We start from the raw sequence: 22309 nt of genomic DNA, 5'->3' as shown, positions 1-22309 counted from the left end.
TTTAAGTAAATTTCTTCTTTGATTGGTTAGACTGTTCTGGGTCTCAGGAAGCATATTTTACTTTAGTGCCCTATTTGATCACTTTATGAAGGAGTACAGTGCAGGTGTGTCAAATAAAATGGCCTTATACACCTGGCCTGCGTACTCTGTCGGTGCAAAGAGTACTTGGACCATGTCCTTTTCTTAAAATAGGACTTTACTCTTTGGAAATCTAAATTCGGATTGGTTTTTGAGTCTTCATGTTGCTTGTGAAGATACATGTTTGAATTATAGTTTCTATCTTAAGTGCTTATTAGTCTTTCTTTGCGTATACTAAAAGTTGTGCAAAAAATACTCCTGCCTGAGTGTAATAATTCGTAACACAAAATAAGACTCTTTCATCAATACTTCCTATTCCTTGGAATGTGACATCAACTCAGTGAACCACGATAATAGTTAGAAAAGACAAATATTCCACTGTACTAGAGGTCCCCAACTTTTGAAGGCCACAAGAAGGTCCTTGGGTGTTGCTTGCAGATTGTGTGTCATAGGAAAAAGACATGTTGTGGAAGGGTCACTGTTAGTTACTCAGTTATCATTTGTTCCTAAGATACGCCATGTAGCCTGTTTATTATAATGTAGGGTGAAGTGTATAGAGGAAAATTAGCCAGTTGGTGTGATTTTCCAAAAAGAACTGAAGTAGATACTTTTTATGTGTTAAGCTTTTTCACCTCTTTGATAAAGGTAGAGCTGAAATGCAGAGTATGAGGAAACCAACTTCAGTGTAGAGAACACAGCTCACGTTCGTGAATGAAAAACAAACAAGCTTGGGTAGTTTGAAAGAAAAAGTTAAATATTGTGTATGAAGGTTTTAAGTTTTTATGCAAAGAGGCCTTTCAAGGTTGGAGTTGTTTTAAATTCTTGATTTATTGTTGGGTAGCAGTGTCTGGCAAATAATAGTTGTTTAATAAATGTTACCTTCTGCAAGCCTTGCTTTTCCAAGATTATAAGATAGCTCCATAAACTTTAACATTTGAATGCCTAATGCTTCTAGAGAGTTAATTTAGCTGGGAATTATTTAGCTTTATATTTTATGTTGTTGATTGTAAACTTGCCCATTTTTCTCTAGTCCTAATTTTTTAAAGAATTACGGTTGCCCCTCAAGCTTTTGAGAGTCAGGAAATGTAAGGTGGAGGTGAATTCAGTGCAGTTTTATCTAAATGTTATCAAAAACTCGGTTCTTGTTACTTGAATAGGAATCCCAAATGAGATCTCATTCTGAATTTTAAGTACAGCATATTCTGCCCTTGTTTGGAAAAAGTTGTTTCTGAGTGGCATCAAACTTAATGGAGTCCCTTACTTTTTAATTTCTTTTTAAAAAGGGAGCAGCTTAAGGTCAGACCTGGTTAAATTCAGTTGGAGAAGTGTTGAGGAATAAAACAGATGAATAATGATTTTGTTAGGATGTTACACCAAAAATTGCTAAAAACTGATGTCCCAGGCTTTTTTTTGCTACTCCTGTTTGGCCTTTGTGACTGCATATTAGCACTTCCATGGGAGGTTGTGAAGGGATAGAGGTAAAGCTAATTAGTTTCTGATGTTTGCTAGTAGAGAGGCTTTGTAAAAATGCTAGTTGATTAAATTGAACTGTTAGGGAAGTTACATTAAACTGTTCATATATTACTGTGGAGAACTGAGGATGTTTGAAGACCTCAAGCATATATAAAAGAAATTGGACTGCTGTTTTTTGCAGTTACTGATTTACTGCTTACCTCTTAGTTTTTCCTTTGACCTCCCAAGGGAATGAAAGAAGGATGGTAGTATTTCTTTCTTGCTTTTTTTTTTTCAATGTTTATTTACTTTTGAGAGACAGAGACAGAGTGTGAGCAGGGGATGGGCAGAGAGAGGGAGATACAGAATCTGAAGCAGGCTCCAGGGCTCCGAGCTGTCAGCACAGAGCCCGATGCGGGGCTCGAACTCACAGACCATGAGATGATGACCTGAGCTGAAGTCAGATGCTTAACCGACTGAGCCACCTCAGGCACCCCTAAACTCCATTATTTTGATACATAGTCATTTTTCAAAAAGATTTTCTGTTTCTGTAGTTAAAAAAAAAATTTTTTTTTAATGTTTGTTTATTTTTGAGAGGGGGCAGCGAGAGAGGGAGACACAGAATCTGAAGCAGGCTCCAGGCTCTGAAATGTCAGCACAGAGCCTGATGTGGGGCTCTAACTTAAGAACCACGAGGTCATGACCTGAGCCAAAGTTGGACCCCTAACCAACTGAGCCACCCAGGTGCCCTATCTGTTTGTATAGTTTTTAACATAAATGGGATTATACTTAAGTGGCTTTTTTTTTTCATGTTGCTGTATATCGTAGAGATTTTTTTCAAATCAACACATACAGTTCTCTTTTTTTATTTAAAAAAATTTTTTTTAATGTTTATTTATTTTTGAGAGACAGAGACCGTGTGAGCAGGGGAGGGGCAGAGAAAGACATGGAATCTGAAGAGGCTCCAGGCTCTGAGCCATCAGCTCAGAGCCCGACACGGGGCTCGAACTCACAAGCCGTGAGATCATGACCTGAGCCGAAGTCGGACGCTCGACCGACTGAGCCACCCAGGCGCCCCCAGTTCTCTTTTTTTAAATAGCTGCATAGTATTCTAGTGTTCCTTTTTAAGTGTTGTGGGTTTGTTTTTTGTTTTTTTTTGTATTACAATTCTTCATTGAAAGAATTATGATATTTCTATATCTATGAGAATATTTCTGTTGGATAGGTTCCTAGACTGCAGTTACTAGGTAAATGTTTGGGTAATGGCATGAAAATTTTTGATAGTGCTTTCAAAAGGCTTATGTAACCAAACTTAATAGTTTTAAAAGTACAGCTAAAAAGTTTGCTAGTCTGAGTGCAGGTGCTTGGCATTGTAAGTGACTGGAACTTGAGGTAGATGAAGTCTGTCCTAGTTTCAGTTGATGCCTGCTCCTTGTTAGGTTGTTATCACCTTATGATCAGACATATCCATTAACTTCATGGTGGATCTCCATCTGATGCATTCAACATACAGTGTTCGGGTTAACTAACATGTGTTGGTCTACTTTCTGCCAGGCATGGGACCACCTGTAGAGAATAAAGATAAAACAAGCCATAACCCTCCCTCTACACCCCCCCCCCCATTTTTTTTTTAAGAAGTATATAATCTAGGGAAGGAGGGGACAGACAGGATGACAAGATGGGGAGTTTATATCATGAACTGTTGCCCAGGGTATCATGGGAGTGCAGATAAGACCCTAGAGAGGGAAGGACTCCTAACTCAACCTGAAATAAATGGTGAATACTTGAGAGGACATGTGATCTCTTGGAGCTGAACCTTGAAAAGAAAGTGTGAGCAAAGGTGCAAGAGCATGGAAAGAGCCTGAAACTCTAAATAAGATTCAGGTGTTTGGAGTGGGGACAGGTTGGAGATGAGGCTGAGTATAAAAAGGGGCCCAGATATATCCTGTGTGGAGAGTTTGGATTCATCCTTACCCTAGAGTCAGTGAAGGATTTTTAAGAGGAGCACAGCATAGTCAGATTTATGTTCTGTTTCTCCTTCCTTTCTAATAATCATTTTGGTAGTAGATGCTAGATTGAAGGCTTGCTGAGACAGGAAGAAAGAACAGTTGGGAGATTATTACTGCTTGAATTACTGTAGTACATAACGAGGCTTTGAACAAGGCACTGGCATTAAGGATGAAATGAATGTGCCTGTCATTCTGTCTATTGAACCCTCCCTATTTAACCTTCAAAATTCGGTCAGAATGTCCTCCTTTTCTGGAAGCCTTCCTTGATCTTTGTAGGCAAAACACAGTGCTTTATCATCTGGGCTTACCTGTGCACGTACTTTCTATCCTCTTATCTTTGGCATTAATGAAACTACTCCAGTAGTCTTTCTGTTGTTTGTATCTGGCATTAGTATATTTTTAAATGAGGTATTTATGATAGATGGTAAATCAGTAGTTGAGATCAGGATTCACTCACATGGGGCATGTTGAGGGGCAGGAATTGGTTTTGGATTTGGTATTGGGGGAGGGAGTGGATTTGCATGTGGAACGCTTGCAGTAACTGTATGAGTGATGCTGGACCCTAGTTATTCTTTAGGTATCAATGTAGATGTTGTCTCCCGTGGGAAGCCTTTTATGACCTTACTGACTCCGTTTGTGTGAGGGTCCCTTAAGGTCCCCTGGGATTCTCTGATCACGTAGTGTCTGTCTTAAGTGGCCCTTATCAACCTTGTAGGCACTTAGTGCAATAATTTGAATGTTGTAGGCATTTTTGTAAAATGTTTATTAGAGAGATTCAGTTAGTATTCCCTCTCTGGCTTTCTTCTAAAGACTAAACAAAATTCGAAGTCTAGTGTCCAGCAATTAAGGTCCTTCCAGTATATATATGTAAAATAATTACATATATATATTTTTTAATGTTTATTTCTGAGAGAGAGACAGAGGGAGACACAGAATCCGAAGCAGGCTCCAGGCCCCGAGCTGTCAGCACAGAGCCTGATGGCAGGGCTTGAACCCATGAACTGCCTGACCTGAGCCGAAGTCAGCTACTTAACCGACTGAGCCACCCAGGTGCCCCAAGCCCTTCCAGTTTAAACCTAGCCTTACACTACTTAGTATAGTAGTTAAAAGCATGGGGTTTAGAACTGGAGATTTGAATTGGAATCCTGCCTCTGCCACTTAGTAGTTGTGTGATCTTGGACACATTACTTAACTTTTGGAGCTTCAAACTTCATCTATAAAATGCGAGTAAGAGTACTTTATAACGTTGTGAGGATTAAATGAGAACATATGTATAAGGCAGTACAATGACATGGTAAAAGGTCAGTTAAGGTTTGTGAACAGCAGTCGTAGTAATAATCTGTCCTCCAGTCAGATAACTGTTTCCCTTAGTAGTTACAAACTGTATTCAGTTATGAGAAGCCCTGTTGGCATGGGCACATGTTAGGGACTGGGGTGGTGTACTGTCCACAATAGTGGGTTTTATCATAAAAATTTTGCCTCCTATTCTCTATTGTATTCTATAACAAAACATTTGTTTCCATGTAAAAGAAGTACTTTGCAGTGTGTCCTGTTCTGTAGCTTTCAATACCTCATTACAGATCACTACTTGCTGCATTCTTCCTCTTCTTGAGAAGGTGTACATGTACCTCTTGGTTCATCCAGCAAGTTCTGTAGATCATCTCTCAGATCCTTTCCCATTATTTTGATTGTGTTGGTTTCTTGATTAGAATTTCCTCATCTTTCTCTGCATAGCAAAATCTTATTTATACTTGAAGGCCTACCTAGCCAAGTCTTTTGAATGCTCTAGCCCAGTCAGTAAGTGCTTACAAGTGCTTATTACTATGTTCCAATTTTTAGATCAAGTTAGTGAGCATGCAGAAGGATGTTAAGGAACTTTGTCACCGTGGAAATAGAATTTGTAAATTGACAATTGGGAAATATTCAGATAATTTGAATTGCGTGATGGTGACTTTAAATGAGTTTTACAATTTAAGCAGGAAGAAAGTGATGGCAGTCTAAACAGCCTGCAAAAGTTTTTGTGGAAATGCCATGTATTGAAGGATTAATTAAATTTTGAGCCTAAAGGTTAGAAGGGTCTCCCAGGTAGAAGCACCAGCATAGGCAAAGATTATGGCTTTGGGAATCTGGGGGAGTTCTAGGTCTACCCAACCTGATGCATTTGCTGTGATACTGTGTTAAGTTTCATCTTGGAGAATTTGGACTCCTGAGAAAGGTACAAGGAGCTATTCCAGAGTAGAGAAGTGATGTGATAAAACGGTATGGACCAGATTGAAGGATCAAGGCTGTCAGGAAGCTGTCAGGCTAATTTAGGTGTGAGTTAATAAGGCCCCAGGCTGGGTTGGGGTTGATAATGTTAGGAATAGAGAATGTATGAAACCTGAATAGCGTCATTAGAAATAAATGGAAAGATTTTATCATGAAGGAGATAAGATCCTTTACGTTTTTCTTTTTCTGTCATTTGTCCCTTCTGCAGACTTTAGCCCCTTCCAGTTTCTGGATTTAAGCTTGAAGGAAACTGCTGTTCCTACTGTGGTGAACACCTTAGTTGAGGTCCTTGTTGCACCCTGTCTGGATTATTGCAGTAGCTTCATCGATGGTTTTTGCTTTTTTACTTTCTTTTAATCCATCCTACCCAGCTGGTCTCTAAAGCACAGTTCTGATGTTACTCCCTATTTGAAAAATCTTTAATGACATTCTGCTGCCTTAAGTCTGAGTAAGGGCTGGCTATTCAAGGTTGTCCATTAATGATCTGGCTTCAGACTGCCTTTCCACTTTTTTCTATACTGTTTTCCTCTGTTAAAATATACTTTATATTTCAAGCAAATTGATCATTTCTTTTAACCTCCAGATATCCTATGTTTTCCCACAGCCTTGCCTTTTCCCATGCCGTTTCCTTTCACTAGAATGCCACATTTACCATTCTCTTGCCTTCGCCTTTTACATGATGACATTTTAGCTAATTTTCAAGTTTCAGTTGAAATTTTGACAACTTCACAGACACTTCCCTAACCATTTTTCCTCCTCCTATTTCTCACCTTTGTGCAGAGTAATGAGGTAATGGTGGGGAGGAGGTTAGTAGAAGCCACATTATGGGCATACTTTTCTTCCCCATCTGATTTGTGCTTCTGTTTCCAGTGAAAGTGTGGTTTGCTGGCCAGTCAAATGACCAAAGCCCTCCCCTTGGGTTTCTGCATTTTTGCAGGGTGGATGCTGCTGGGTTGTTCTTGTATACCTGGAGTCCTGTCTTGGGAACTTACAAGGAATAAAGGCAAGGTTTTCATTTGTAGGTGTAGAGTTCTGACTTGAAATAGTTGAAGTACCTGGATATGTTTTGCTTTCTGGGAAGAATACATCTACATGTATGTATAAAGTCTGTATCTAGGCAATGGTTTTCTTTTTTTTTTTTTTTTTAAACGTTTTTTATTTATTTTTGGGACAGAGAGAGACAGAGCATGAACGGGGGAGGGGCAGAGAGAGAGGGAGACACAGAATCGGAAACAGGCTCCAGGCTCCGAGCCATCAGCCCAGAGCCTGACGCAGGGCTCGAACTCACAGACCGTGAGATCGTGACCTGGCTGAAGTCGGACGCTTAACCGACTGCGCCACCCAGGCGCCCCTCTAGGCAATGGTTTTCTAATGAAAGGTGTGATTTTTTTCCCCCCTAGGGGACATTTGACAGCTCTGGAGGCATTTTTAGGTGTCATAATTGGTAGAAGGTGCTACTGGCATCTAGTAGGTGGAGCCAGGGATGCTACTAAATGTCCTACAACACACAGGAGAGTCCCCTTTCCCCACTCATAAGATTTGGCACAAGATATTAATAGTGCTGGGCTTGGGAAACTGCCTGAGGGGTATACTTTTTGCTTTCCCAGTGTACTTGTGTTACATGGAAGTTTTCCCTTGAACCTATGTTGCAATTTAGACTTAAGAGTCATAAGCATAGGAAGAGACCCTGAAAGTCACATGTTTGAATTTTATCCCAACTTGTATCCCTCAGAACAATGTTCTGCAAGATACTAATAGGTATAATAGGGGGAAAAAGTGGTTTGGTAAAGGCAGGCATTTGAGCATTCAGTCTGATGAAGTGCATTGTGAATTTCCATCAGGAACGTTTTTCCTAAATGTGTTTGCCTGCTGAACCCATCTGACATCTTCCAGTCCCTAGAATGCTTCCTTGGAACTAGGAGAGAAACCATTAATATCTAGCTCAATCTTTTATAGCTCATTGTTTTTTTTTTGTTGGTTTTTTTTTTGTTGGTTTTTTTTTTTGGTCTCTTTAGGTTTACTGCAGAATCTTAATGTCAGTGACAGCAGGTACATTGACTCCATCTGTATTTATTTGTCAAATTGTGATTTATAGATGAACTAAAAATTGGGATACTTTAGGTTTCTTTATTAAGAATGTGCAGTACAACTTTATTATCTATTCCCACTAGTAAATTGGAAGTTGTAATCCCAGCCCAAAACCTACTGCCCAGGTTGTTATGAGAATTGATAAGTTAATTGTAGCTTTTAATACTTTGTATTCTTTGGAGAAAGGTTATTTATCATAAGCTGTTCTGTTCTTGTAAAATTGCTTAAGTTTGACAATCTTTCTCTGCTATAAATTATTGGAGTGAAGCTTTTGGGATTCAAGTGGGATGGGAATCATTGCTTTTAATCAACATTTTGCTCAGTATGTTAAATGTAAGAACGCTGCCATGACATTGGCCTTACTCAGATTCTTTGGCTCTTTAAGAAGTTGCATTATTTTCTTTTTGCTTCTTTTCCTTTTATTATACAAGTAATACATGTTTATGCTGGAGACATTATATACACTAGAAAACAAAAGACAAAAGAATCTTACCACCTACTCTTTTAAAACAAAAATGAGGCCATAGTATACGTTTTGGTTTTTTGTAACACCTTTTTATTTTTTCATTTAACAGTGAAGCAAGCACTTTTTCAAGTCAGGAAATACTGTTTTACATTGGTTATTATTCATGGTTGCATAATATTCCATTGTATGGCTATTCCAGAATTTAAGTGAATTATTGGGCATTTGATTTGTTTTGTTTTTATGTAAGCATCATCATGAAGTACTAAAAGCAAATCTAAATAAAAAAAAGGAAATCTAAACTTATAGCAAAAATTAAAATTCTAAGCTTTGGTAGTTTGAGGCAGGTACAGCTAATATTGAGTGCTAACTAGATGTGCCAAGTCCATTTTTACATGCACGGGTCTTCAGGTACAGCAGTGTTTTAAGAGATTACTTACTTTCTATTTTTCCTGTGCATTAAAAAGTCTTGCTGAAATTCCTTTTATGTTTGCTTTTTGTCTATAGGCTATAATAATAGTGCAAATAATGGGTGTTGTTGTCAGGCACTAGGCTAAGTAAGTAATGGAGAGTATTTTATTTAATCATCAAGCAGTCTTGTGAGGTAGGCTCTGTCATTTGCAGATGGGGAAATTGAGGAACAGCATAAATAATTTAAATGAGGGTAGAGCCAGAATGTGAACCCAGACCTGTTCCCCTTACTTAACAAAATGAGTGCCTTTGGGGGTAATATTGAATCTCAGCATACTTACAAAGTGAGTGCCTTTGCGGTAAGATTGAATCACAGTATAGTATTTCAAAGTTTATAAAAAGGGGGAGGGATGAAGACTTCAATGTTTTTTTGTTTTTTGTTTTTTGTTTTTTTAACAGTATTGTTTGGCTATAGAAAGATAATGATTTAGGAGTTAGGAATGGAATTCCTTCTGAAGAGGTCGCTTTTTCCCCTTCTGTCCTTTTCCTCCTCCCTACTTATGTAGATGATTGTTTTAGTAACTACTTTTTGCAGTGCATCCTGTGGGGATATTGAGACCAAGGAGAGCGGGTGTAAACAAAATAAACTCTTGCCTTTGAGATGTACGTGATTAATGTCAAGTTCACAGATGTACTTCGAGGGTCAGAGAAATCTTGAAAGAGATGGGATTCGAGCCAGCAGATTTTTAAGTTGTGCACTTTAAGGAATTGTATAACTCTAAAATAACTTGGAATGTTTGCCGCTTAAGTACCTTCTGTGGTGTGATGTTAATTATGACCTTTTTTATGTGTGCTGGGTGAACCTGGGTTTTCCTGAGCAAGTTTTGTGTAAGCTATGTAACATCTGTGTCCTTGCCTGGATCCCCACGGGGAAGCGGTTTCCTGCCATGGCTGAGACTTAACTGCAGAGCTCTGGGTTAGTAGGCTACAGCTCCTCACAACTACTCTTCTCACACGTTGTACCGATCATCTTATACTGATAATGTGCTTTCCTTCATTGCTAGTATCAACTGTGTATTGGTATGAATTCAGAAGAGGAGGAGATGGAATTGATGGGAAAGACCTGAGAGTGATTTTTGTTTATGGGAGAAAATTCTTTGCATGTTATAAAACTAACTCAGTGTATTTTGAACGAATAACTTAAACATTGGTTTGTTTACCAGTTGGTCTATAGCATGCCATATTAGGAATTACTGCTAAATTTAAAATTTGAAATAGGAAAAGTAGACATAGAACAGTTTGTGTCACGTAGAATGCCGTATGCCCGAAAGGTCCATAAGGCTCTGTAAGCCCTAGAAGATCTAGTTACCCATAGGATGTTCATTAAAATACAATCTTAGAACAAGAAACTTTTTGGCAAGTATAAGGAGCAGTAGATATATTTGGTCTTTAAGTGTATTGGTATTTCTCAGTCATTTACTTAAATATTTCAATATTTGTAATTTGAATTGTCATCCTGTAAAGAATCTTAGTGTATTCCTATAGGGCCTAATTTCCTATGTTGGTATTGATCTAGAGATAAAAATGTTTGACCAAATTGGAAGTTGCCCTTCTTTATTTTTGACTGGGGAGAAGGTTGCTTTAGTTCAGTGATCTACAAATTTTTTGGTCTCAAGACCCCTTTTCACTCTTAGAAAATGTTGAGAACCACGAAGAGCTTTCTTGCGTTATCAATAGTTGCTGTATTAGAAAGTTTGAGAAGTTTGAAAAGTAATTATTTACCAATTCATTTAAAAATGAGAAACTTACTACATATTATGAAAAATAGCTTTTTACCAGAACAGAAGAATTTAGTGAATGGGATTGTTGTTTGTTTTTACAATTCTTCTAATATCCAGTTTAAGAGAAGACCGTTCTTGTATCTGCTTCTGCATACATTCTATTGTGATAGGATGTTTTGGTTGAAGCAAATCTGAAGCAAATGAAGAAAATCCAGCCTCCTACAGATAGGTAGTTAGAAAATAGAGAAGTATTTTAATAGCTTTTTCAGGTAAGTGTGGGTATTCTTTGACATTACACCCATACTTGACAAGTAGTTTCATAAAGGTGAGTTGCAATGTAGAACCTAAAACCACGTCTGTGAATTTTACATGTTCTGTTATGTTAAAGTCCATTTGTCTGTCTCGCATTTGCTTTTACGTGCATGGGTTTCTAACATACATTGGTCATTTGGTCATTCACTGAGTTACACAGATCTTCCTGATGTTGATACATTTCATTATGTGGTATTGGAAACTGAACATTCATTGATATCAGCAGTAATCTGTTTAATCAGAAACAAGCTTTTTAAGTATAGGGGAAGTGTTCAAGCTCATGGTGGTGGATATAAGTTTTCAAAATACTTATTTTTGCTTGAAAACTCAGATTTTATCATTGGCAGCAAACATCAGTGGTTTTTCTTGAAGTGACAGGTTCGCTTTGTTCATTTTTGAGAAAATATCTACTAACTGCTCAAGTCTCAATAAACCATAGTTTGTCAGTTCTGCCAAGTAAAAATAGTGTTCTGTGAAAAAAGCTTCTGGTTCAGCTTGCAACTCTGTTGTATTAGGTGCCTTTTCTCATACTTAAAGCAGCAGAAGTTGTTTTCTGCGTATTTTTCCTTTTATCACACAGTATTTAAAAAAATACACTCAAGATTGGAGATTTAATCAGATTCATAATTTCATCAAAGATATTAAGTGGAATGGACTTTTTAAACTGTAAATGAATTGAGAACATAATGACCAATAATTCCTCTGCATTGATTTATGTGAAGGTACCAGCAGTTTTGCTCAGCCTTGTTTTTCTACCCTCTTTGCAAACTTCAATGCAGTGAAAAAAGGCAAATAATGTTTTAGTATTCATATGAAAATAGCTTTGATCTTGTGGCCCCTTGAAATGGTCTTGGAGCTCCTAAGAAGTCTGTAGACCATGCTTTAAGAATAGCTGGCTTAGCCCTTATGTTTATGGTAGCATTATTTGCAATAGCCAAGATATGGAAGCAGCCTGAATGTCCATCAAGTGATGAGTGGATAAAGAAGATGTGGCATGTATATGTACAATGGAGTATTATTCAGCCACAAAAAAAGAATGGAATCTTGTCATTTGCAACAACATGGATGGAGCTAGAGAGTATAAATGTTAAGTGAAGGAAGTCTGTCCGAGAAAGACAAATAGCATGCGATTTCACTTAACTGTGGAATTGAAGAAACAAGACAAACAGGCAAAGGGAAAAAGGAAAAGAGACAAATCAAGAAACACTCTTAACTGTAAAGAACAAACCGAGGTTACCAGAGGGGAGGTGGGTAAATAGTAAATGGGTGATGGGGATTAAGGAGTTAACCATCATAGTGAGCAGAGTGATGTATGGAATTGTTGAATCACTATATTGTACACCAGAAACTAACACTGTATGGAATTAAAACAACCCCCCCCCCAAAAAAAAAAACTTTAAAAAATAGTTGGCTTAGTTCTTTACATAAATTTCCTTTTGCTCTTAAACCAGTTAAGTCAAAGGGGATATAGAAGAAGCAGATGACTGAGGTTTTTAGTTTGGGCTACTAAATGAAAGCAACACCATTATCGGAGATAATAAAACAGGGTGAGGAGTGTGTTGGAGGAAGAGAGTGAATTTTGATTTCTGGGAGCTTGAGGATCCTAGAGGTAGGAATGTTGATCAGTGAAGCTCAGCAAGCGGAGCATTAGGAGGCCGCACTATACTAGTGGTTGTTGCTAAGGAAGCAAGTTGAGAGAGAAGGGCAGAAGGGACCTTGGTGTCAAGGACATCAGGAAAAGAGCATTTCGAGAAGAATGGGGGTGGTTAGCACTGCCTAATGCTTCAGAGAAGTTATATAGATTGGGGACAGAGATTTGACCATTGGATTTGATAATGAGATCACTAGTGCCCTTTGCCAGAGCAGTAGGATTAGAAGCCAGATTATGAGAGAGAGAGTGCAGAGGCAGCTATTTATACTATTCTTTTAAGAAATTTTGGGGTAAAGAAAAAAACGAATTGGGCAATTAATTTGAGAGGTGGGCTGTACTGAGGACAGTGAAAGAAAAACTTGATGAAACAAACTGGTAATACAGATGCGATACAGTTAAGCCTTTAGCACGAACTATCTTTCAGAGAAGCGAGAAGCTGATAAGCACTGGATTCTCTGGCTAGAGAGATGTGCAGATCTATGACATTTTGCATAGCAACTTTTTGGGGAGTTCCTCTTCTCTGTTTAATTGCTAAGCATTTGATACATTTGCTTTAAATCCACCAATTTCAAGAAGTTGTAAAGTATTATTTTTTTTTAATGCAGATGATTTAACTTTAACAATCTGATTCTTTCAGAATGGAACTTCTATTTTGGCTGCTTTCAATCTGTGGTAACAAGGAACAAAAAAAGAAGGGTGGAATTCTTTCTCTGTGCAGGAATTGTCCTGTCCCTGTCCTTCTTCTGCCCCTATCCCCATATTCGAGTATCCAGAATAGTCTGAGTGTTTTTCTTTCTGGAGGCAGAGTGAATTATAGCCTCAAGTGGTGTTTGTATTAAAAACGTGTGTTGTTTTCTAGTGTGCGTATATTTCTAACTTCCTTTTTTTCTTTCTCTTTTAGTCTGTTCTCTGGGGAGGCGGTAAGGGGCCGTGGAACTGGCCTCGGCACCGGGAGAGGCTGGACTTCCTGTCTCTCTGTGCTGAATGGCTGCGATGGCGCCCGCTCTCACTGACGCAGCAGCTGAAGCACACCATATCCGGTTCAAACTGGCTCCCCCATCCTCCACTTTGTCCCCTGGCAGTGCCGAAAATAACGGCAACGCCAACATCCTTATTGCTGCCAACGGAACCAAAAGAAAAGCCATTGCTGCAGAGGATCCCAGTTTAGACTTCCGAAATAATCCTACCAAGGAAGACTTGGGAAAGCTGCAACCATTGGTGGCATCTTATCTCTGCTCCGATGTAACATCTGTACCCTCCAAGGAGTCGTTGAAATTGCAAGGTGTCTTCAGCAAGCAGACAGTCCTTAAATCTCATCCTCTCTTATCTCAGTCCTATGAACTCCGAGCTGAGCTGTTGGGGAGACAGCCAGTTTTGGAGTTTTCCTTAGAAAATCTCAGAACCATGAATACGAGTGGTCAGACAGCTCTGCCACAAGCACCTGTAAATGGGTTGGCTAAGAAATTGACTAAAAGTTCAACACATTCTGATCATGACAATTCCAGTCCCCTCAATGGGGGAAAACGAGCTCTCACTTCATCTTCTCTTCAGGGGGGTGAAGTGGTGGCATCTGAATCTGGGGACTTGAAGGGGGGTATGACCAATTGCACTCTTCCACATAGAAGCCTTGATGTAGAACACACAACTATATTTAGCAATAATAGCACTGCAAACAAATCTTCTGTAAATTCCATGGAACATCCGGCACTTCAAGGAAGCAGTAGGTTATCACCTGGCACAGACTCCAGTTCTAACTTGGGGGGTGTCAAGTTAGAGGATAAAAAGTCTCCCCTGTCTTCCATTCTTTTCAGTGCTTTAGATTCTGACACAAGGATAACAGCTTTACTGCGGAGGCAGGCCGATATTGAGAGCCGTGCCCGCAGGTTACAGAAGCGCTTACAGGTTGTGCAAGCCAAGCAGGTGGAGAGGCATATACAGCATCAGCTGGGTGGATTTTTAGAGAAGACTTGGAGCAAACTGCCAAACTTGGAATCCTTGAGGCCCCGGAGCCAGTTGATGCTGACTCGAAAGGCTGAAGCTGCATTGAGAAAAGCTGCCAGTGAGACCACCACTTCAGAAGGACTTAGCAATTTCCTGAAAAGCGATTCGATTTCAGAAGAATTGGAGAGATTTACAGCTAGTGGTATAGCTAACTTGAGGTGCAGCGAGCGAGCATTTGATTCAGACGTCACCGACAGTAGTTCAGGAGGAGAGTCTGATATTGAAGAGGAAGAACTGACCAGAGCTGATCCTGAGCAACGCCATGTACCCCTGTGAGTAAAACCTGTGCATAATGTCATTCTTGAGAAATGTTGGGACAAGGGAGAAAGAATTAGTGAATTCCCACCGTGGGGAGAATAGGATTCTTTGTAGGTAGGTGCCTATGTTCCATTTGTCTTTTTTCTGATTTTAGGTCGGTGGATGCATATACCTGCTAGTGGAGAAACGAAAGATATTTCTGGCAGAGTGTTATGTTGCTGTAGATCTTGTTGGTTAAGAAAAAAGCTAGAAGACCTCCTATTTGTGAAACTACATACCTCTTTCAGAGTGACTGGTTAGATTTCTTTTGAAATTGTATGTAGGGTATTTTTGTAGGCTTCTATAACTTGACTTCAGATCCTCTTGTTTCTGGTTAAGTGGGGACAGAAGTTCAGCTGATGTAGTTAACTAAGCTGGAGTTTGCTTTTATTTTTTATTTTTTTTTAACATAAACTCCACCCCCCAGCATAGGGCTTGAACTCAGGACTCAGAGATCAGGAGTCACATGCTGTACTGACTGAACCGTCCAGGCACCCCGTAGTTGCTTTTAATTGAACTTTCAGCAGAGAATGTACCCAGTCTTCACTTTTCATACTTGAGATTTCCTTACCTGTTAAAGACTAATAATCAGAAAATGCTGCAGAGTATTTTATTTATGGGTTGCTTCCAAATACAATCTGCTTTCACAACTTGATTTACTTCCTAAAAGAGCCCATCTTGATCACATTTGAATTTTAGTTTTCTCTCAGCTAAGTTTAAATACATTGACATATTTGGGATAGGTTCTTACTGTTTTTTTTTTAAATCTCTTGTTTTGAGAAAAATTCTACACAGGCTTTGGGTGGCGCTCCAAATTGGCACGGTGAATCCAGAGGTACCTTACTCATGTCCTTCCGTCCTGCATTTGGCTCCTTCCAGATAAGCAAGGGGGTATAGCATATCTCCTTAAAGATAAATCAGCCTGCCTTATATCTACTTAAAATAAGTGTTAGACTTACGAGAGAGGGAAGCACGAGATGTTGGAAAAGAGGGGCAGGAGAGTTGACTCCTTCCATTTTCTCTTTGGGCCAGGGATGTTACTAAGGTTGGATTACTAAAGTAGGCTGAAATAGATGGATATGTTGGAATAATTGGGTTTTCCTTGCCTGTAGTATAAAGGTGACCAAGATTTTCGCTGGAGACTGTTGAGATAGCCATGCTTTAAGCATAAGTAAATTTCCTTTTTTCTCGATTTTGTTTATATTATTCATATGGATAACTGTGCTGTATCTGAATATGCAATTTTGGTTTCTGTTTCAGGGGGAAAAGTCTGGATTATTTTGCTGGAATTTCTTCTTTGTAGACCTAGTTCATTACCTTTTGTTAGCTTATTGTACTCAAGTGCCCACTTCTGTATTCAGATCTAAAGTAGATCTATTTCAGTGGCTTGCTACTGCTGTAGCATAGTTATCTTTCCTTAAATGGATTAGTAATTTAAATCAGCTTGCAGATATTTGTGGCATTATCCCACTGACTTTGTTGCATAAGCCACTGCTTTAAAAAATCTTGGTTAACGTTGAATATTTTATGTTTTAAAAGTAATTTCATGAAATAAATACTTTAGTTGAAGCATTTTAAGTTTCATGTACTTTGTGTATTTGAGGGGAAAAAAATCTAGAATCTGTAAGCTTATCGTTTTCAGGATACTTTGTATTGAAAACATTTTTAAGTTTTGGTAATGTTGTAGGAAACCGTTCAGTTCAGTGAGATCAGAATACCTAAGAGAGAACTTTTCTTCCAGGGAATAATCTACTGATTTGAAAAGACTAAGTTTAGGCTTAGTCCATTCACCTACTAAGTTCTGAGCATTCTTATCACGTAATGCTTTGTTGATTGGAAGGTTGTGAAGTGTAAGGATAGCTAAGGGATCATTTTAGGAAACTTTGGAATCATTTGAATCCTTTTCAAATTAAGTCAACTAAACAATGCTTTAAAAAGTTGAATTTCCATGTACCAGATCATATTAAAGTAAGGAAAATTGGAGCACTAAAAGTACTATGGAGTAAATAAACTTTTTGCTCTTTATGATATAATTGAATTTAAATTAAAACGACCAATAAAGCATAAGTACTTTAAAGTTCTTGTTGAGCCAGGTCACCAGATTGACTCCTAAGGCTGCTATTTAGCCAGGTGTTGACCTTCTGAGTACTTTACAGCTTTTCAGCAATTGGCCACTGAGAATGGAGGCATTACTTTGATTAAAAAAGAAAAACAGGGATGGGGAAATAGTTGTTTGGACACCAAGAATCCTTTTGTACGAGTGTGTGATTTAATAGTTCTTCCCAAATCTCTTCACCACATTTATAATTTGTAATTCTTGAGTCCTACAGTAAGAAGTTAGTTAACTCTGCAGGAGACTGACCCATCTGGTGAATTTCAACTGTTTTTCCCCTTCTAGTAGCTTAATATTTCACTCCTTTGCTGAAATACTCCTGCCAGAGACAGCTAGATTTAGTCTAGGCAGCCATGATGAAAATATTTAGCACATGAGGTTGTTGAAATGAATTGTTTTTAAATGCTGGTGCTTAAGTTGCAAGTGGATGGTTCTGTGAAAATGACCAGCCTTCACCAAGAATTTGTGTTTTTTCTTCTTTCCTACCTCCAAGAGGAAAAACAGTGATCCATTGTAAGTCATAGGCACATGCTAGCAGTAGTAGAATGATTGATTTTTATGTTGAATTTTTGGCAAATTGTGTGTTTATCATTGTATTATACTTTATAGTTAGTAAACTATATTGCCAGATGAGGTATTTTAGAGAAGTTTTTTCCTCTTTATTGATTAACTTTTTGGTTAACTGATTTTATTTAGTTTAAAACTGGTATTATACCTTTTTAAGTTCTTTCATCCTGAAATGTTTCCTATGTCTTCCTGTCTTGGTATATGTAACTACTTTGAAATTCTGCACTACACTGGGTTTGACCTTTATCGTTGTTTAGTAACATCACTGTGGAAGGAGGAGGAATTTAAATATTATCTTCTTGATGGAGGAACTAGCAAGGAAGGCACATGTTTCAGTAAACACCTTAATTTTTAATTCTTAACTTTAGAAGTAGAAATAAAAGCATCTAGTTATCTCCTGTGGATGTAATACAGTTACTGAGTGGGCATGTGTGTTTGTGTGCACATCTTTTCCACTTTAGTTTTTCTTTATGTTCCACCTTCTCTTTAAGAGTTTTGTTCTGCTGTTTTGTTATGAACTCCTGGACCAGTAAATTTTGCTAAATTTGGTTTTTATTTTCTTGGCCCTTGTACTTAGAAACTTCTATAGTAAATGCTTGCTGTTAGGGAAGCACCTTTTTTTTTCCCCCAGATATTCTCTTAAATGCTTTCTTAGGTGAGTAGTGTTCTGGGTACCTGGACATTAATTATGTAAACCTTTCTTTCCAAAAAAAATATTTTTTTTCTTTCTGAACTGTTACTATAGGCTTATCTTGAGGATCGTTATAAAAATAATCCCATAAAACATTTAATTAGGACTACTGAAATATTTGTTGTTTTACATATATCGCATATATCTTTATATTACACAGTGCCTTCTTTATAAGAACCTCAGGGAGAAAGATAACACAACCAAGACTTAAGTGTATTTTTTCCTAAGCTTTTACGTCTGTTTCTGTTACTTGGATGCTATAATTTGTGTTGTTCACTTGGTTTCTGTTTTCCTATTGGCTTTTGGAAGTTTAGAGCCAGGCTCATGGGTCTTGTACCTTTTTTCAAGCCTCATTCTTGGCTTCATTTTGTTCTTCTTGTTTTATTTTCATGCTTTTATTTCTGGTTTAATTTACGCTAACCTATGTTTTATTTGATAGCCTCCTGAAGTCTGTTTCCGATCAAGGTTGGGTAAAAAATAAACTAGATGCTCAGTTTAGTGATATTAAAGAAGTTGTTTGAATTTTAGGTTATCTTGATTGCAGTGACTTTTCTTTACTTCTGGGGAATTTCATTCTCTTGGAATTGTTAACAAACCATGAGATAATGACCTGAGCTGAAGTTGGAGGCTCAACTACTGAGCCACCAGGTGTCCCTAGCTTCGATTCTTTTAATGCCTCCCTCTGTGTGTGTGTGTGTGTGTGTGTGTGTGTGTGTGTGTGTGTTAAATAGTCCATTGAAGTGATTACTGAATTTGTTACTGTGTGGGATGCATATGTGGGAATAATTCCATTGTGTATAATGAATTACTAGTGTGTTTGTAGGTTTTGCTTTTTAGATACTCTAGCCAGGATGCTTTGTGTTGTAGGTTCCTATTTGAATTTATTAAGCACACACGAGTGATGTTGCTAACAGTGGTAGTCAACATAAATTGTCCTTATTTTCCTATTCTTTATGCTTTCACAGAATGATGGGGCGAGAGTAGTATTAGCCAGAACTAAGTCTTATCTAACCCTTTTCTGCTACAAACTAGCCATAGTGCTAATCATCTAGCTCCTTTTATAATAAAAATGAAGGAATTGACTAGATAATTTCTGAGACTCAAACTATTTTGAATTCTGACCACTCCATCTTTAAATAATAACATGGGTGGATGGAGCTGTTCTCAGCACTGTTTCTGTTTTTGCATTTGGGGAAACTGAAGCAAAAGTCCTCCCTATAAGTCACTGGTGTAACGTGAAACAAAACAACCTTCTTGATTTGTGACTTAGAGCTTTGATTCTTTGTTTTTAAATGTTTGAGAGAGAGTACAAGTGGGAGAAGGGCAGAGGGGAAGAGGGGAACAGAGGATCCTAAGGGGGCTCTATGCTGACAGCAGTGAGCCTGATGCGGGGCTCAGACTCATGAACCGTGAAATAATGACCTGAGCTTCAACCTCCTGAGCTGCCTAGGTGCTCCTAGCTTTGATTCTTTTAATGCCTTAGTGTGTGTGTGTGTGTGTGTGTGTGTGTGTGTGTGTGTGTGTTTAAATAGCTTATTAAAGTGATTGCTGAGATCGTTATTCTGTGGTATACATGTGTGGGAATAATTCCATTTTGTTTTTATAGAAGTTACTTCAGAGAGGAGTAAACTTTAATTTGTGGAACATCTTTGATGGTTGATTTAATGCCCCTTGTTTTTCTGCTAGGTTTCATATGACATCCAGTGACAGAAATAGGAGCTTCTGTGTTTTCCCCCTATCCTCCCCCCCCCCCCTTAGGTATGTAGATAGAATTTATTCTTGGTGTTTCTTGTGTGGTTCTGAAGGAGAGAAGTTAGGCAACGAGGAATTTAGGGATTACCCATTTGCTGCAGGTCTGGTTGCTGCAAATGTTTTCTGTTGCCTTGTGACTGGTGTTTTCATTCTCTAAAATTGAGTGAAAGTACTCTTTACCATCATGCTAAAGTGGTCATGTAATAAGTACTAACTGAGTAAATGTTTAAGATGCAAGAGATGAGGGGCGCCTGGGTGGCGCAGTCGGTTAAGCGTCCGACTTCAGCCAGGTCACGATCTCGCGGTCTGTGAGTTCGAGCCCCGCGTCAGGCTCTGGGCTGATGGCTCGGAGCCTGGAGCCTGTTTCCGATTCTGTGTCTCCCTCTCTCTCTGCCCCTCCCCCGTTCATGCTCTGTCTCTCTCTGTCCCAAAAATGAATAAAAAACGTTGAAAAAAAAAAATTAAAAAAAAAAATGCAAGAGATGAGGTAGGTGAATAAACTTCCTCAAGAAGTTTACAGTTTAGATTTGGAGACATGGTGTACAGCAAAGGTGAGTACTTAGAACAATGCCTGGCACCCAGTAATACAAGGCAAATGTTTGATGACATAGTGAAATAGGAAGAGGTCACAGCTGGTTGATGGAACTGGAAAGAAAGGATATTAGAATGAGCCTTGAAAGGTGGCTAGGATTTTGGTAGGAAGTTTTGTTTTGGTTGTGGTCTACCGAAGTAGGTCAGTACAGGTAGAAGGCATAACATATAGAGGACAAAGGCTAAAAGGCATTGGGCTTTGTTGGCTAGACTGAGGATATTTTAGAGACCTAGCAATATAGGTAAGAGTGATAAATGTATAAAAAGGAAGGAGAAAATTGCGGAGATGATGCAGAAGTAGAGGTAGTGGGACTTAACAGTGAATGTTTGGGGGCAATGAAAGAGGGATCATCATAGATGGAGTTTCAAGCTGTGGGTGACTGGAAGAATACATTTTGCAAAATAACCCTAATAGCTCATGAAGGTCCAGGTTCTTCACTAGTGTCTTAAAAATGAACATTTCTGTATTCCTTTGCATGTTCCAGCAAGTGTTAAAAATCAGGAAATGAGCTTCCAAGTAATCCTGGGTATACAGAGAGTGAAGAGTTGACTTGTACCTCAGAGCCTTACATTGGAGACTTTGGAATTGATGAACTCATTTATCAGATGTATTGAATGCCTACTATGTGCTGAGGGTGCTAGGTGGTAGGGATATATAGTAGTAAGACACAGTCCCTGCTCTGCCCTGCCCTCATGGACAGTATAGGTTAGAAAGAGAAAATAATTGTTTAAGTAAATCACATAGTTAATGATACATTTGCAGTGGTTATGTGTGCTACAGAAACCAAGTTCAGAGTGCTATGGGGGTGCATATCAGGAACATCTAATGAAGATGGGTGGGGATATTATAGCAAGTATACTGATGAAGTAATACGTAAGCCGAGACCTGAATGATGAAAATTGACTGGTGGTAAAGAAGGGGAGTGCTACAGACTGAAGAGTCAGCATACGCTAAGGCCTTGGGAATGGGAGATGCTTGATACTTTCAAAAACAGAGCACTGTGTAAGAAGAGTGATGAGAAATGAGGCCAGAGAGGTAAGCTAGAGGCCAGGTCATACAGGTGGTTTTGTTGGTTATCTCACTTTTATTTATTTATTGAAAAAAAAAAATTTGTTTTTTACATTTATTTATTTTTGAGAGACAGAGACAGAGCACAAGTTGAGGAGGGGCAGAGAGAGAATGAGACACAGAATCCGAAGCATGCTTCAGGCTCTGAGCTGTCAGCACCGAGCTCAACATGGGGCTCGAACTCTCAAACTGTGAGACCATGACCTGAGCTGAAGTCAGACGCTTAACTGACTGAGCCACCCAGGCACCCCGGTCATCTCACTTTTAAAATCACTTTTTTAAGTTTATTTTTTTATTTTGAGATAGAGAGAGAGTGTGCGCACGCAAGCAGGGGAGGGGCAGACAGAGAGGGAGAGAATCCCAAGCAGGCTCTGCTCTGTCAGCACAGAGCCCAGCGCATGGCTTGAACTCATAAACCATGAGATCATGACCTGAACTGAAACCAAGAGTCAAAACGCTTAACCGAAAATGTTATTGTGATGTCTAAACATCATTGGATTTTTTTAAAGACCCCTCTTAATTGTGTGAAGAGTGAAGTGTGTGTAGACTTTGGGGGACCAGTTAGGTGTTTGTGGTACACCAGGTAAAAGAATGGTAGACTCAGCCTTTGTCAGGAAGGAGTGAATTGGGTACTGGAGGTAGGGTGACTAGGATTTGTGATTGGTTGGATGTGATGAGTGGATGTTGAGAGAGAAGGAAGAGGTATTATGAATGA

General features: G+C 38.8%; 1 protein-coding gene across 4 annotated transcripts in view; it reads left to right on the top strand.

Annotated features, from left to right (window-relative positions):
* KANSL1 (KAT8 regulatory NSL complex subunit 1) overlaps positions 1-22309 on the top strand; it is a 176348-nt gene that overhangs the window by 31117 nt on the left and 122922 nt on the right. For all 4 annotated transcript variants that reach the window (XM_042914893.1, XM_042914895.1, XM_042914896.1 and 1 more), the window contains one exon: positions 13415-14786. In XM_042914893.1, the coding sequence (XP_042770827.1) occupies positions 13498-14786 (1289 nt within the window). In that variant the 5' untranslated portion in view covers positions 13415-13497. The remainder of the gene's footprint in view (positions 1-13414; positions 14787-22309) is intronic.

The sequence above is a fragment of the Panthera leo genome, chromosome E1 (genome assembly GCF_018350215.1).
Source record: "Panthera leo isolate Ple1 chromosome E1, P.leo_Ple1_pat1.1, whole genome shotgun sequence".
In the NCBI taxonomy this organism is placed as follows: domain Eukaryota; kingdom Metazoa; phylum Chordata; class Mammalia; order Carnivora; family Felidae; genus Panthera; species Panthera leo.
Note: the sequence above shows the minus strand (reverse complement) of the source record. Positions and strands in the feature narration are given on the sequence as shown.